At 42.9% G+C, this 17,542-nt stretch overlaps 1 protein-coding gene across 1 annotated transcript; it reads right to left on the reverse strand.

Moving 5' to 3' along the window:
* Window positions 1-39: 39 nt before the first annotated feature.
* Window positions 40-14,851, reverse strand: KIFC1 (kinesin family member C1). Its single transcript, XM_006882193.1, has 12 exons — window positions 14,816-14,851; window positions 14,455-14,721; window positions 5,327-5,440; window positions 5,121-5,226; window positions 4,620-4,673; window positions 4,448-4,498; window positions 3,848-4,227; window positions 2,522-3,301; window positions 1,636-1,926; window positions 1,467-1,540; window positions 1,243-1,318; window positions 40-84 (listed from the first exon to the last, which is right to left on the reverse strand). The coding sequence occupies exons 1-12, from the start codon at window positions 14,849-14,851 to the stop codon at window positions 40-42; spliced, it is 2,274 nt and encodes a 757-aa protein (XP_006882255.1).
* Window positions 14,852-17,542: the final 2,691 nt, after the last annotated feature.

Raw genomic sequence — 17,542 nt, forward strand, 5'->3', positions numbered from 1 at the left:
ACACACATGGACAGAACACCATAGGATCTGGGTCTATCTTCATTTCCTGTTGGCCTGGGCAGTACCAATAACACATTGGTTCACCTGTGGACAGATAGTTATAAAAAACGTTTACAGAGTAACCAAAAAATGCATTTTTCCTGAGATCCCTTCATACTCCTTCAGTTCTAGGAACAGCCCTCAGAGAATTCTGAAATAGGAGCTCTAGGTTCCAATTCTGCTTAGTTCTTCAGAGCCCACTAGTGACACTTCATTGGTGGAGGAAGCAGAAGTCTCCTTTAGAACTCAAAGCCACCAAAAGATCGTCATGAGGTTTGGAACCTAAATTCACATTGGAGTTTGTAATGGTCTACAAAATTAATGTTTCGTTTGATCCTGTAATCTCACCTCTAGGAATCTCGCCATAACTAAAAAAAAACCCACAAACTATAGATGTGTACACACACACACACACACACACACACACACACACGATTAAACAGTGTGTGTAATAGAAAGGTGCTCTGAGCTCTAAGGGCAGTAGTCTGTATCATGTGCTGCGAACCAAATGATTAAAAATATCTTCGAGGTTCAAATCCACCAGCAGCTCCTAGGGAGAAAGATGAACAGTCTCCTCCCATTAAGATTTATTTACACAAAAAACTTAAAAAAAAAAAGATTTATTCACAGAAACCTAGGGGAGCTCTGGTGGCCTAATGGCAAGAAGCTGCACTGCAATCCCAGAGATACGTGGTTCGAATCCACCAGATGCTCTGCCGGAGAAGGAGGGGCAATCTCCTCCTGTACCAGTCAGATCCAATTTGAGGTACACACACAGAGAAAATAATAAAATAAAAATTTAAAAAAAAAAAGATTTCTTTACAGAAACCTGATGGAACATCTCTGTGAATCCAAATCAACTCAGTGACAAAGTCTAATAGTGAAAAGAACCGAATAAAGCGAAGTGTCCAGCAGAGGGAACTAGTGGATAAATTTTGGTGCATCCACACAGTGGAGTACTAATAGTACAGATCAACTCTGTGTGTTAATGGAACTGTACCATTAATCAGAACAAAAGGTTTATGTATATATGGGAGGGAAAGATAAAAGCCATTATTTAAAAATGGATTCAGGTATTACCCTAGCTATCTGGTTGGAAAAAAGGTTAATTTCTGAATGAACATACTGCCCACCCACAACCTCAGTCCCTTCTCTTCCAGGACAGAAGGTATAGAAATGGAGAAGCCTGGGTGGTAATCGCACCTTGGAGGCAAAACGTAGGGAGTTGAGTGACTCAGAGATGTTTTCTTCTAGGGGTGAAATGTTCACAAACATAAGCCTGTGGAAAAACAAAATGGAGCCAAACTCCAGAATTAGTGGCTGAGGCACAGCCTGGACGATGTCTCCATGCTTCCCCTTTCCCAAACCTGAACATCTGTCCCATCTCAGTTCCTACCCTATTCCATTTATCTGTTCCTTTCACTTACATCTTAGCACTGCCTCCCAGGGAATTCTGTAGCAGGTAGGTGAGCTTGCTGTTCCTGTAGGGCACATGGGATTCCTAGAGGGTTGAGGAGGAACAGGTGGTTGAAACTGAGAAAAGTTTAGACCTAACCCACCCCTAGGTCCTGCTTGCCCCAGCCCCTACATTTCCACCTTGTTGCTTAGGGCCATGATGACCAGCCCCAGAGTAGACAGGCTGCTGTTAATGGCTTGAGTTTCCCGAAGTCGTTCCCGATCCTCAGTACCGAGGGCTAAGCTGGGGTCCAGCCGCTCACTCCCAGCTAGGTCTACCAGGTTGAGGGGGGCCACACATTGCAGACCGCGGCTAGTGTGCTCCCCAGTGATCTGCAGCTGGAACACACTATGGCTGCGTGATGATCTCTCATTGTGAGCTGTGCAAGCTACCGCACGGTTCTGATGGGCCAGATGGAGCAAAGCCTCTACCTGTGATTGGGGAGAAGGGGACAACACCGATAGAATCACTGTATAGCAGTGTCAGGTATGGCAAAGAATGAGAGTCACCTGTGCTTACTTTCTAGCAAATGAGGAAGCAACGTAAGTAAAATGCAGGATACAATGCTAAGGAATAAATCAAATCAGGATTGTATGGGGCTATGATGGGGTTGCAGCTTTAGAAAAGAGGATTAGATAGCCTGCTGTCCTAAGAACTGAAAGGAATGAGCTGTTGAGGAGAGAAGCATCCAGGCAAAGAAGACAGACAGCAAGTGCAAAGCCATGAGATAGGAGTGTAGGAGTGTTGACTAGTGAGTTGAAGAATATCTATGAAGAGAATATGACTAAAGTGAATTGAGCAAGGGGAGTAGTAGATGCAACAAGCAGGAGGCCAAAGCCCTTCCTGTTTCAGCAGTTCTGCACTCCTCTCAGGTTTTACTGAAGTAAATAAAAAACCCACCAGCCAAAATGATACGGCCACCTTTTCTCATGGCCTCATCCTTTCTCCTGTTATTCACCTACCTCCTCTGTGTTACCTTTCTGACTCCTTCATCTTTTCCCAGTCCCAGTGTCAATGGAGTCCTACCTCTTTCTCACAGGAGACAGGGACGTATCGAGCATTGCTGACGGTAAGTGCTTCACTCCCTGGCCCAGCCCGGCGAATCTTGCACTCACCCGCCTGGCCTTTCCGGGTACCAATGGCCAGCAGGTCTCGGACAGTTTCATTGTAAATCTCTACATAGCTTGCCACAAAGCTGTATGTCCAGCCTTGTTCACGTAGCTCCTGGGTCATAGAGAAGAGGTGTCGTAGAGCCCGGGGGATCAGCCCTTCTTCCTGAGGGTCTCCCCCATGCCCACCCTCCATGGTGAAGGTCTTGCCACTGCCTGTCTGGCCATAAGCAAAGATGCATACTGGGTAGCCATCCAGGGCTGACTGGACAAGCATGGCAATTTCTTCAAATACTTCTTCTTGTCCACTTTCTGGTGGGAATACCCGGTCAAAGGAAAACTCGTGGCGGGTACAGGGGGCTGGTGCCCCATTCAGTGTTCCACGCCGTTCATCAGACCGGGAGAGGCTGAGGCGTGTTGGAGGATCTGAAGGCCCACCAGGACCAGCAGGAAAGAGGAGGAGGCCAGGGGACGGGCTGGGTTCTCCTGGAAGTACCGGGCGAACCCGGCAAAATACACGGATATTGCCCTTGAGTTCTTGTAGCTGATTGTGAAGTCGCCGGCGCTCCATCTCTAGCCCATGAAGACGTTCTCCTCGCTCAGCCAGTAAAGCCGCCTGGGCTGCAGTTTCCTGGCGCAGAGATGTCACCTCTGCCTGGCTGCTTGACAGAGCCATTTCCGATGCCTGCAACCTTCTCTGCTCAAAGCAGAACAGATGGAAAGGGTAAGATTAAAACCAAGAATAAGTGCAAGTCATGGGGTCAAAGTGGGGTAAAAGTAGAGTCCCTATCTCCAAGGAACTCCATCTGGTGAAGAAAGAGGATAAAAAACACGAACACACTATAGGATAGGGACTGCCAGAACAATATCGAGGAGGGGCACAAACAGATATCTAAATGGAGAACCAAAAGTAAAGGAACAAATCAAGAGAAAGACAGAACTGAGAAAAAACATTCTAGAAAGAGGCAAATGGTCATAGTGAAGGGAAAAGTATCATGGGACTTTTAATCAAGATATGGACCTAAAGAAAGAAAGCGGGATGTGGAACTAGGAATAACATGTCCAGAAGACACAGGTGTACTGCTGGAGATAATCTGGTCAGAGATTCTGAGACCAAAGAGGCTTCGGGGGACCGGGGCTGGAGGTGGGGGAGCAGAAAGAGGATAGGGAGAAAGATGTATGGTACACCTGCTCTTTCAGAAAAAGAGGGCTGGTATTTGGTGAGAATCTAGCCAGCTCTTACCTCCTGCTCTTCCAGCCGCAGAGTTAGTCCCCTCCGCTCCTCCTGCAATTCCAACTGTTCTTTCTGGAGCTCCTGAACCAAGCCCTCCTGTGTGCCTAGCCGTTCTTCCAGCTCCATGACACGGGTACTCAGGTTCTCCAACTCTTGTTGGCCTTGCTCTGCTTGGGCTTGTACCTTGGTTAACTCCTCTTCCAGTGTCTTCCGTTTTTCCCCCAGGGCCTGGACCTGTTGGTTAGCTTCTTTGAGCTGGGCCCGCAGTTGCTGGTTCTCCTGGTCCAATGTTTGAGTTCTCTCACGGTAGCGTTTAAGCTCTACAGTAAGGTCACCTAAACGACCCTTTAAGTCCCAGGCAGGACGTTTGCTGAATTTCTTCCCTCCCGCTGTGGGAGAAACAGCTGATGCTAAGATGGGTGTGGAAAAAAACAAAGGTCAGTGAAAAAGGACAAAGTCTTTGTAGCATATAGAGCTCCCTAATTCTACATCTGTCTCCTTCTGTCCAAATAAGAAAATGACCAAAAGGCTTTTTCAAAGTACTCACCATCAACTTTTCCCTATCTTAGGGGCCCAGCCTCTTACCCAATAGTTACGTTTATCACTTACTATCAGGCTTCTGGGTAGAAACAGCAGAGACTGGCTTCTTGCCCTTTGACCCTAGGGAATTAGGGAGTTGACATAAGGAATCATAAGACCAGTGTCCTTTTAATTCCATCATTCACCCTGACATATTCCCCAAATCCCCTTTTAGCCCTAGCTGTTAAGACTCACTTATTACCTGTGGCAATGGAAGTAGAGTACTGAGGTGCTGTTTTCTTGGGAACTTTCTGAGCTGTTAGTAGACAAGAGAGGGGGAAAAAATAAAACAGTCATTCTCAGGGTAGCATATGTACTGGCCACGCTTGGAACAGAAGTACTGCCATTTCTGAGGATCATCCTCCTTCCTGAAGTCTGGCCAATTTCTAATGTCCTATTTGTGTACCAGTAGTTGGATCAAGATGAACAAAAAAGCAGAAGAGCACAACCCTATGTAAATTATGTTACCAGTTGTGCTAAAAAAACCTCCTAAAAACAAAACACACCACCACAAAGGTGAAGGAGTTTGTCCTTATTTGCTTAAATATGTGTAATAAGACTTTTCACTATGTAATAAACTTTGTGCCTTTTCAATTATGCTAAATGTGTTACCTATTCAAAATAACTAAACTGAAAAAAATGAATGAAGTTGGGAAGCACTAGATATCTGGGTCATTGGTATCTGTCCAACCTTAGCACCCACCTGCAGTCTGGCCTTGTGTCTGTGGCACCGTAGAGTGACGTGGTGCTCTGGTGCGAGATGTGGTAATTCTGGTCACTGGTTTCGTATCCAGGTTTCGTATCCGTTTCTAGGGGAAGACAAGAATGGGATCCCAATCACTCTACCTTCCTTGTTGGTTTATACACACAAACACACAAATACGTGTGCAGTCCTCAAAACGAACTCACCTTCTCAGGCTCCATTAAGTCATTCTCTACCTGGTCAAGCTTCCTCTTGAGCCTGCTTGCTGAGAGAGGCAGGTGAGAAGCCTTGTTTTCTTTCACTTCCAACAGGGGACGCCTCTGCTGAGAAAAGAGAAGCCTTTAATTCAATTTTCTGAAGCACAGATGTCCCAAGAACTCCCCATTATGGCCTAAACCTCAATCGTAAACATCACCAACAAATTTCATATGCCAACCAAATAACATAAGAAGTCAAGCATAACAAATGTGGCAGTAATCTACAAGGGAAAACTTGAATAAATGTTAGGCTTTAAGGGCAGTACTTAAATTTAAAGGAATGAGGACTCCTTGTATAAGGTAAAAACTCAAACATGTAGTATATTGTATGGTGACTAAACCTATAAGATTCTTTTAGCTACAATTGAGACTCTCAAGAGAGTTTCAGTTAGGCTGAAGACTGGTTGTGCGGAACTGCTAACATATACTGAGCCCTGTTTTAAATGCTTACCAGTGTAATAGCTTAGGTTGAATTATATCCTGAAAAAGATATGCTAAACTCCTAATCTGTAACACCTGTAAATTTAATTGCACTTTAAAATGGGGCCTTTGAAGATATTATCAGTAAACAAAAGATCATAATAGAAAAGGGTAAAAAAGTACTAATCTAGTATGACTGGTGCCCTTATAAACAGAGGGAAAAAAACAAAGGACAGCCCTGTGGAGAAAAGAAGATAGTGGAGTTACTTCTGTTGCCACCAGTCAAAGACTACCAGGAATCTCAGGGCTGGGAAGAAGGAAGGAAGGAAGGACTTATCCCTGGAGCCTTCAAAGAAAGCATAGCCCTGAAAATCAACTCATTGCCCTCAAGTTGGAACAGACATATAGTTGATCCTCCAGCAGGTTTTCAGAGGCTGTAAATCGCACAGCAAGTGACTGGACTGCTCATCGTTCCACTGCAGAGAAGTAGATGGATTTAAACTGCCTGCCTTTGGGTTGACAGCACAACTCCTTACCCACTAGACCACGGCCTTGGAGACACTCTAAGTATGGACTGACAGCCTGAAAAAGTGACAGTAAATTTCTATTGTTTTAAGCCACCCAGTTTGTGTATACTGTTACAGATACTCTAGGAATTAATACAGCTGCTATCAAAATTCTTAATTTGCATAGCAGCCAACCCACCACTGTCTTTCAGTTTTGATCCATAATAGCAAGGCCATCAATCTCTCATGAAGCAGCTAGGGGATTTGAGCTGCTGACCTTTGGGTTAGGAGTGAAACATGTAAAGCACCATGCCACCAGAGTGTCTTAGCCCACCAAAGAGGTGCTGTTATTAGCCCCGGTAAGAGAATGTTGTTGTTATGTGCTGCTGAGTTGTCTGGGACTCATGGCGACCCTGTGTACAGTAGGTCTGTCCTATTCTGAGCCAGTCTCACTGTCTCGAACACATCCATCCCCATTACCCCAGTTACTATGTCAATCCATCTCATCCAAAGTCTTCCTCCTGTGCTGTCCCTCCACCCCTCCAAGAATCATGTCCTTCTTCAAGGACTGGTCTCTTCTGGCCATGTACCCAAAGTATATGAGATGGAGCCTCAAAATCCTTGCCTCCAAGCAGAAACTTGGTTTCATCCTCTCCAAGATGGACCTGTTTGTTCTCTTGGTGGTCCATCCTATGTTCAATATTTTTCTCCAGCACCACAACTCAAAGACCTCAGTTCTTCTTTTATAGTCCTTAGTCATTGTCCAGCTATCTGATGCATAGCAAGTAACTGTGAAGACCATGGCCTGGATCAGATGCACTTTAGCCTCTAGACTGGCATAATTTCTCTTCAGCACTTTGGAGAGGCCTCTGACACCAGACTTCCCCAATGCAATTCATCTTTTGATTTTCTGACTGCTGATGCCAAGAGTGCTGATTGTGCTGCAGAGCAAACTAAAATTAACAACCTCAATCTCTTCTCCATCTCCTGTGATGCCGCCAGTAGGCCTACTGGAAGACAAACTACTTGATGTTGAGCTTCAATCCATACTGAAGACTACAGTCCTTGACCTTCTGCAGCAAACCTCCTCTATTTCAGCAAGCCAGGTTGTGCCATCTGTATAACACAAGTCATGAGCTAGTAAAAGGCAGAGCCAAGGTTAAAATCTAGACATTCTTGTTCCAGAGACTCTATTTTTAATTGTTGGACATGTTGCCTTTTAGGGTTCTGATGCCTTGCTAGAGGATTTAGACTTTATGCCTTCATGCTATGGAGAGAAGCATGTAAAAATATATATAAAAGGGCCTATTATAAAAAATAATGTTGTTTGGTTCTGTTAAGTCAGTTCCAACTCACAGCAACACTATGCACAAGAGATGAAACAACAACCAGTCCTGTGTCATCCACGCAGTGGATGATCTGTTTAATCCTATCTGTGTTAATCTATTTCATTGAAGGTCTTCCTCTTTTTCACTAACTTTCTACTTTACCAAGCATGACTAATCCCTCTTAATAACATATCCAAAGTATATGAGATGAAGTGTCTCCATTCCAGATTCTAAAAAAAGTTTATTATTCTGGCTGTCCATTCAGTATTATTCACCAGCATCATTATTCATATGTATCAGTTTTTCATTCCTCCTCATTTACTGTCTAGCTTTCCAGTGTGTACAAGGAGTTTGAATGAAAAAACCAGTTTGGGTCAGGCACACCTTAATCCTCAAAATTGCATCCTTGCTCTTTAGCACTTTAAATGGGTCTTTTGCAGCTTATTTCTCAAATGCAATACATCATTTGATCTCCTGACTGCAACTTCCATGGGTGCTGATCGTGGATACACACAAAATTAAATCCTTGACAAAGTTAGTCTTTTCTCCATTTATTATGATATTGCCTACTAGTTCAGTTCTGAGAATTTTATGTTGAGGAGTAAGCCATACTTAAGGCTGTAGTTTTTCATCATCAATAAGGCTTTCAAGTCTTCATTATCAGCAAAGTTGTTTTATCTGCATATTTTAGGCTGTTAGTGAATTTTCCTCCAGTCATAAATCCATGTTCTCCTTTATAAAGTCCAGCTTTTCAGATTATTTGCTCGTCACACAGACTGAGTAAGTATGGTGAACTTTTATTGTTGTGGTTGCCCCTGACTCATAGCAACCCTATAAATAACAGATTTGAATCTTGCCCTATCCTGCCGGTACCAACTTCACAAACTCTGATATGCTTGAGCCCACAGTCATAGTCACTGTCAATCCATCTAACTGAGGGTCTTCCTCTCTTTCTGACTCTCCACTTCTCCCAGTATGACAGCTTTTCCCCATGGCTGGCACCCCCTAACAACATGCCCACAATACATGAAATAAAATTTCACCATCTTTGCTTCTGAAGGAACACCCTGCTTGCATTTTTCTCCAAGACAGATGTTTGTTTCTTTTCAGTCCATGAGATATTCAGTACTCTTCTCCAATACCACAATTCAAAGGCATTGATTCTTCTGTCATTCACTGTCCAACCTTCAGAAGTCAAGGAAGTGAGGATCTTTGTTTTCTTGATGTTGAAATGTATTCCTTGATCTTCTGCAGCAAGCATTTCATATCCTGTTTACTTTGAGCAAGCAAAGTTATGTCATCTGCATAAAGCAAGTTGTTGATGAATCTTCCTCCAGTTCTGATATCACATTCTTCTTCATAGTCAGGCTTCATGAATTATTTGATCACTATATAGATTGAATTGTCTGCTGTATATGAGGGCTCAATGTAGTTTAGAAGAAATGTTTTCCCATTTTAAAAGGAATACTTAAATATGTTGTGATACATCTAAATCATTGGCTTCCATGCAAATTAAAAGTTAAAAAAGGGCTAAAAATACTTTGTTTAATCAAATGTAGCATGAAAAGCAAAGTTTTCTGTGAGTACTAAAAGGTCAGAAACTAAATATACTACAGACTTTTCTCCACCTCTGAATTTAAGTGGCATTCAGCAAGTGTGATCAGCATTTTATTCAAGATAATTTCAGAGAGTGCAGTATGTATTTTTTTTCTTCATAGACTTAAGACACTCAAAACAAAAACCCTACATTGCCATCAAGTCAGAATCAAAATCAACTCATAGCTGACCCCTCCACTGGGCTGACATGAGGAGGCACTGCCCATCCCTCAGAGCCAATGGTGAATTGAACCCCAGAGAAGTACAGCCTTTGGGAGAGTGGTGCAGCTCTGTATAGACAGACTAGGACACTAGACCTGCTTTAAAACTAAATACAGTGACCTCCAATTTTACACACAGTAAGAAACATAAACCTTTAACCTTTTATTTTTTCTTATTTTAATAATTTTAATGAACATTTACAGAGATTTCGGATTTCCATTCATTCATTGTTGCACTTTTCTCCCTGCCCAGCCCTCTCCCCTGCACCCCCCAACCCCAGTTTGCACCTCTCTTTGAAAAGTAAAATTCTTTCTTTGATATACAATCCCTCCGCACCCCTTCCACCGCCCCAAGTACACTCCACTATGCAACCTTAATTGTGGATTCTTGTGATAACCATAATACTCTTATCATACATTGCTTTTAAATTATTCTTTCCCTCATCTGTTTCAGTGCAGTATACGCAATTTATCCAGTTTTTCTCAGTCTTACCCCAACCCTGATATCAGTCCCATTTTATAGCACTGGCACCATGCAGTATTTGTCCTTTTGCAACTGAGATATTTCACTCAGCATAATGTCCTCCAGGGTTACCCATTTTGAATAATATTGCATGAGTTCCTTGTTTTTCAATGCAGCTTAGTATTCCATTGTGTGGATATACCACAGCTTCTCTAGCCATTCGTTTGTTGATGGGCACCTGGGTTGTTTCCAACTCCTTGCTATTGTGAACAAAGCCGCAATAAACATGGGTGTGCATATATATATCTGCTTGGATGTCAGTTATGGTCTCTTTGGGATGCAATCCCAGTAGTGGAATTGCTGGGTCAAATGGTATCTCTATTTGCAACTTTTTGAGAAAGTGCCCTACAGTGGTTGCACCATTTTACACTTCCAACAGTGAATAAGAGTTCCAGTTTCTCCACAACCTCACCAGCATTTGTTGCTTGCTGTTCTGTTAAATTTTGCTATTCTGAATGGGGTGAGATGATATCTCATAGTTATTTTGATTAACCTTTTATTTTCTTTAAAAAAAATTAATCCAGCCATTCCTAAATCTACTACAAGATGACCTTTGTCCCAAGGCAGTTATTTGTTTATCAAATCTCACCTTCCCATCACCTACTCATAAAGTCTAGCCTTCTCTACACTAGTGACTTTTCTCTCTCTACTGGTCATTCCTCTCAGTACACAATATATGCTATTATTTCTTGCTATCTTAAAAAAACTCATGGTAACAGCAGTCAAGAAATCAAAAATGTGTGTGTTCACTGTGGAAAAAACCTGCTGTCAAGGACCTCTCCAAATGACTAAAAAACAAGGATATCAGTTTAAGGTGAGGCTGGTTCAAATTATGGTATTTCTAACTGCTTCCTATGATCTTAAAGTTGGACAGTGAATATTAGCATCAAGAAAACAAAAATCCTCACCAGTGGGCCAACAATTAAGCAACATCATAATAGATGGCGAAAAGACTAAAGATGCCAACAATTTCATTTTACTTGGATCCACAATGAAGAGAAAGATTTGTTGCACTGAGGAAACTGCTGTCAGGGATCTCTTTAAAGTGCTAAAGAACAAGGATGTCAGCTTGAAAACTAAAGTACAACTGATTCAATCCATAGTATTCTCAGTTACCTCCTATGAAACTGAAGTTTGGACAATGAAGACTGAAGAAGAATCAATGTCTTTGAATTGTTGTATTGGAGAAAAATACTATCTCATGGACTGCCAGAAAGAACAAACAACTCTGTCTTAGAGGAAGTACAACCAGAATGATCCTCAGAAGACTGTAAAACTTCACCTCACAAACTTTCAGTATTGTCAAGAGGGGGCAAGTCTTTGGAAAAAGCTATCATGCTGTGAAAGGTAAATGATCAGTGAAAGAGAAGAATGCCCTCAATGAGATGAACTGACAATATCTTGTGACAGTCGGCTCAAGTAGGTCAGAGATCCTAAGATTTGAGCATAATAGGGCAGATTTCATATCTCTCATTCACAGAATCACTGAGTCATAATGCACATGACAGCACCTAACAACAACTTCAAACTAACATTCTTTTCTGTATTTTTAAAAGTTTTTCTCAAATAAAATCAAATAAATTAAAAAAAAAGATACTCTTAGGGAGCTATGGTGGCCTAGTGGCAAGAAGCTGCATTGCAATCCCAGAGGCACATGGTTCAAATCCACCAGATGCTCTGCTGCAGAAGGAGGGGCAATCACCTCCTCTACCTGTCAGATCCAATTTGGCGGTACACACATACACACAAATAATAAAATTTTTTTAAAAATTCACAAAAAAGTTTTTCTCTTAATTCAGCAGAGTAAACTGAGAAGCTTTCTTATCAAGGTGAAACCCTTTTTTTGATGTTTGCCTATCTACCCTGCAATCTATCTATAGCACAGAATTTACTCCTTCAGTAATGACATATCTCTGAAAGCTATCTCTGAAACTTTGACAAGACTGAGCCATTTAGACCAGGATTCAATCATTGGCCTCAGACACCTAGACAAGATATAGTGCAAGTTTTTGTATACTTTGTTTTCTGTGTCTCTCCTGTTGTATAAAGATCAAGAGTGGTATAAGGACAGCCTCCTCTGACTTCTGCTAACTCTCTAAAGGAGAACTACCCCCATCAACAGCATCTACAACAAAACCAATTCCCTCGCTACCCATGTTCACTCACCTATTTCTACTAATTCCAGTAACAGTCCCACTGTTCTACTGGGTGCAAAATTCAGTGCAATAGCTACACAGATCTCATAGAAACACTCACGATTATGGAGCTTATTAGGGAGCTCTGGTGGTCCAGTGGTGAGAAGCTATGCAGCAATCCCAAAGACACAGGGTTAAAATCCACCAGCTGCTCCACAGAAGGATGGGCAACCCTCCCATGTGATAACTGCCACTAAAAACACACTGGAGGGTCAGCTATGAGCTGGTTCTGACTCAACAGCACACAACAACGGTGGAGCTTATTAGGGAAGTTAACAGATTATAATTCAAGTTAGCAACAGGATACAGGGGCAATTTTACATATTCTCCCAAGGAGACATTTAATATCTGAAGGCATTTTTCTTCTCATCACTAGTGGGGAGCATTCTGCAGTCATCTAATGAGTAGAAATCAAAGGTACTTATAAACAATGTACAAAACAGCTTCCCATAACAAAATACCAACAGTACGAGTCTGGTAAACACCACATTCCCAACAGTTCTTTAATCTCAAAATGCATAACAGGTTATGTCTCGCCTCACAAAAACTATCTAATTCATCTCACATAAAGTCTTTCTGGCGGTCCCAAAAAGAATCCACATGATCAGTAACCCCATTCCCTAGTACCTGACTTCTTCCCACAACCTTTCCCTTTATTCATTCTAGTTCCAGTGGCCTTATACTTTAGAATTCTAGTACATTTCCTCTATCCTCAATATCTATCTACCTGCCTAGCTTCTTCACTCACCTCCTTCAAGTCTTTCCTCTATCCTCAATATCTATCTACCTGCCTAGCTTCTTCACTCACCTCCTTCAAGTCTTTACTCAACTCTCACTTCTTCCATAGATCTTACTATATCATCCTATTTAATAAATCCATCTAGTCAGATGGCCCCCATTCTTCTGGTTTTTTAAACTGTTGAACATTTTTCTTTCCTCCATAACACTTATCACCCCCACCAAGAGCTGTTGTTGTTGTTAGGTGCTGACGAATAGAGTACAACTCACAGCGACCCTATGAACAACACACCTGAATCCCATCCTATCCTGTGCCATGGTCTCCATCTCTGATACCCTTGAGCCCATTGCTGAAATCACCATGTCAGTCCATCTCCATGGGGTTTTCCTCTTTTTACTGATCCTCCATTCTTCCAAGTATGATCTCCTTTCACAAGGAATAGCCTTTCCCAGCAAATAACCAAAGAGATATGAAGCTTTTTCATCCTTGCCTCCAAGGAGCACTCCAGCTGCACCCTTTCCTAGAAATATCTGATCATTCTTTTGGCAGTTCATGGGATAGTTAGTACTCTTCTCCAACACCACAACTCAATGGCGTCAATACTTTTATTCTTATTTATTGTCCAGCTCTAAGATGCATAGCAAGTAATTGAAAAGACCATGGCCTGAATCAGGTGCACCTTACTCCTCAAAGTGACATCTGAGTATTTTGGAGAGATTTACATAATTTATTTATGCTGTTTATTGCTTATCTATCTAAAGAATGTTCATACCATGATGGCAGGGTCTTTTCCTGTTAAACCATGCTGGCATAGTAAGTATTCTGTACTTGATTGAATAACTCTGAGGAGGCTTCTATGATTTTTAATGTCATAGCTCATGCACTGATCTTTGGTTGCTAGGGTACAAATAACTTTTTCAGATTGAAATTTTACTTTGGGTAAATCTGTGAGATATTAGTTAGGAAGGATTCAGGCAGAAGCACTTTTCTGGCAACTTTAGTATACAGTTTACTGAAGAGGCACTTGTGCAGTGCAGAAGAGTAGTAGAAAAAAATTCCCTCTGCCTCTCAGGCCAGACTATCCAATTTTCTCTTTCTCCTTTACATCCTAAAGTAGCAGCAGGGATCCCAAACCGGAACGCAAAAGAGTAACAGCAGGGACCTGGCCTCACACTATTTGCTCAGAACACTCAAACTGCTAATAATTGGGGGGGGGGGATGAAAAGCGAAATTCTAGACAAAGGCGGCGCCTCTAAAGTGATTCTAACCCATCAGGCAGCTGAAATGCACCATCCCTCTGCAGAAGAATGATGAGCAATCTTCTCCCGCGCGATTTAGCCTCAAAAGTTGCGAGAAGATCCTCTATGAATCAAGTTGCTTCCGACTCACAGAGATGATGAAATAAATGAGACATCTCCAACTATCAGGTGCTGCTCCCTACCACTTCCATTCTCTCCATTCCACGCACCATGGAGCTACTGTCTCCACGCGATCAGAAAAGCGCACGATCTTGGGCCGGGGCAGGAGAACCTCGACAGCCTTCACTTACCTGTAGTTCCATGTCCAGCTCTGTCCCACACACGCAAAGGGAGGGCAAAGGAAGGGAACAGGGCGGCGGAACCCCGGAGTCCCGATACGCTCGCTCCCAGAGCCGAACACTCTCAAGATGGTATTGTGCGTATATCACCGCGCCACACCCTTCACTTTTGAATTCAAACGGCTGCCACCCATCCTCACCAAACTCCGCGCTCAGAGCGCACGCAAAGAGCAATCGACGACGTCGCCACATGCGAGGACCAATCGCAGCGCCCTCTGCCTGTAGTAGCCACGCCCCGTCCGGTTAGTGACCTCTCCTTCCTGTTTCGCCGGCACCAGGAGATTGACAAGAGCAGTTGCACCCTCGAGCTCACTTTTCCTTCCCTCTCCTTACTGCTATTCACGTACATGTCGCGCACAACTTCCGCTCTGTTCCCAGCCGTCTTTGTACGTCAGAAATGCGTGAAAGACGCCGCACGAACGTATCTGTCCACAGTGGGGATGAACGGGAGAGACTAAAAAAAAAGGCAAATAACGCGTGCGCAAACGAGCACGCCTGCCGCGAGATTGGCGAGACGAGCGCCCCCTGGCGTTAGTGGTAAGGAGTGTACTCTGAGCGTAATGATTGTTGCTGGTACCAGTGAATTTACTCAGACTCTTGAACAAGGGACTAAGACTATGAACAAGGGATCTGAAACCTGCTCCATCCACATTATCTTTCATGTGCCCGAGCTCATTCATATAGTCAAGGTATCGGTCCATCTTGTTGAGGGTCTTCCTCTCTTTTCGCTGACCTTCTACATTTCCAAGCCTGCTTTTTTTCCCTTAAGGACTGGGACAACATACCACAAGTATGTGAGACAAAGTTTCACCATTTTAGCCTCTAAGGAGCACTCTTACTGCATGTTCTCCAAGACTTACTTTTTGCTTTTTTGATAAGCGATGAGCTATTTCATATTCTCCAACAGCACAACGCCAAAGCCATTGATGATTCTTCTGTCAACCTTATTCATTGTCCAACTTTCAGATGCGTATGTAAGTTAAGGCCATGGCGTGAGTCAGGCACATCTTAGTCCTTAAATGTGTATCACTGCTCCTCAAAACCTTGGATCAGTCCTTACCAGTAAATTTCTGGGCCCTTGTAGTACTACAATGTTAAACTAGAACATACAATGGTGGAAAGTGATGGATCTGGCCCTTCCTCATTCATTGTGACATTTTCCACTAAATCTAGACATCCTGAGTATAATTTACCTCACCGTGGAAATTGTGAGGGTGTCAAGGAAAAGTTCAGAGGAAGGTAGGGTTTGCTGTCCAGTCTCTGTTGACATAATCTGCTCAGGTGTCAGGGCTTCTTTATCTTGTGCTGAGGAGCCACTGCTGAGACACCAACCCAGGAAGCGTTGACTGTTACCATTAATGGGTTATCTAATGTTTTTCAGACGACCAACTTGAGAATTGCCTAGTCTGATTATCGATAAAATGTAGTGAGTTCTTGTAGGGTCCCAAGTGCTTTGCGTATGTTACACATGAAACACACAGTCACTTGCTATGCATCTGAGAGCTGGACAATGAATAAGGATGATAGAAAAATTAATGCCTTCGAGTCATGGTGTTGGAGAAGAGCACTCAGCATCCCAAAGCCGGCCAAATGAACAAACAGATATGTCTTGGAGATGGTACAGCCAGAGTGTTCTTGGAGACAAAGATGATGAAGCTTCATCTCACGCTTTGAGCAGGTTGCTAGGAGAGATTATTCCTTGGAGAAGGGCATCATGCTTGGGAAGGTGGAGGGTTGATTAAAGAGAGGCAGCCTCTCAGCCAGGAGGGTTGACATAGTGACTGTGGCAATGGGCTTGAGGGTGTTAAGGATTGTGAGGATGGCACAAGATAGAAAAGTATTCCGTTTTTCATAGGATCACTATGAGTCCTACTTGACAGCATCTACCAACAATGGCACATGAAGACTGAAAAGGTAAAAAAGTAAGATTACAAAGGCAGATGAAGATTAGGAAGGTTAAGCAACAAATACAAGGCAACTCTGTTAGTTGGAAGTAACATCTACATTTCATTGACAGAAAGAGCAGACCTGAGGGAGAGAAAGAGTCACCAAAAAAACCTGTGTTGTGAGATTGTTATTGTTATTACATGCCATCGTGTTGCTTGCAACTCATGGCAACCCTATGTACAATAGATCTGAACCCTGCTGTATCTTGAGTCAACTTCATTGTTTCTGACACACATGCCCCAATTACCCCAGTCACTGAATTAATCTGTCTCATCCAGGGTCTTCCTCTCTTGTGCTGTCCCTCCACCCTTCCAAGCATGATGTCCCTCTTCAAGGACTGGTCCCTCCTTGAAACATGCTCAAAGTATGTCAGGCAGAACTTAAAAATCCTTGCCATCAAGAAGCAGCCTGGTTTCACCCTCCCCAGGACAAAACTGTTTGTTCTTCTAGCAGTCCCTGGTTCATATATTCAGTACTTTTCTCCAGCACCACAACTCAAAGGCATCAATTCTTCTTTTATCATCCTTAGACATTGTCCAGCTTTCTAATGTATAGTACGTAATTGTGAAGACCATGGCCTGGATGATGCACCTTAGACTCTAGACTGGCATCATTGCTCTTTAGTACTCTGAAGAGGTCCTTGACAGCAGACCAATGTAATTCATTTTTTTATTTCCTGGCTGCTGGTACCGAGAGTGTTGATTGTTGAGCCAAGCAAGCTGAATTTGTTAACAATCTCAGTCTCTTTACTGTCTATCATAATGCTGCCAATTGGCCAAGTGGTGAGAATCTTTGTTTTCTTGACATTGAGCTTCAATCCTTATTGAAGAGTATAACCCTTCTGCAGCAAATGCCTCAGGTCCGCCTCAGTTTTGCAAGGTTGTGTCACCTGCATGATGCAGATTAATGATGACTCTTTCTCCAATCCTGTTGTCACATTCCTCCTCATAAAGTCCACCCTCCCAGATAATCTGTTCCACATATAGATTGAAAAGGTATGGAGATAGGATGCATCTCTGGTGAACATCTTTCCTGATTTTGAATAATGCAGTGTTTCCTTGCTCTGTTCTAATGATGGCCTCCTGATGAAAGT

The sequence above is a fragment of the Elephantulus edwardii genome, unplaced genomic scaffold, assembly GCF_000299155.1.
Source record: "Elephantulus edwardii isolate Elephantulus edwardi_28Jun2011 unplaced genomic scaffold, EleEdw1.0 scaffold00017, whole genome shotgun sequence".
Taxonomy (NCBI): Eukaryota; Metazoa; Chordata; class Mammalia; order Macroscelidea; family Macroscelididae; genus Elephantulus; species Elephantulus edwardii.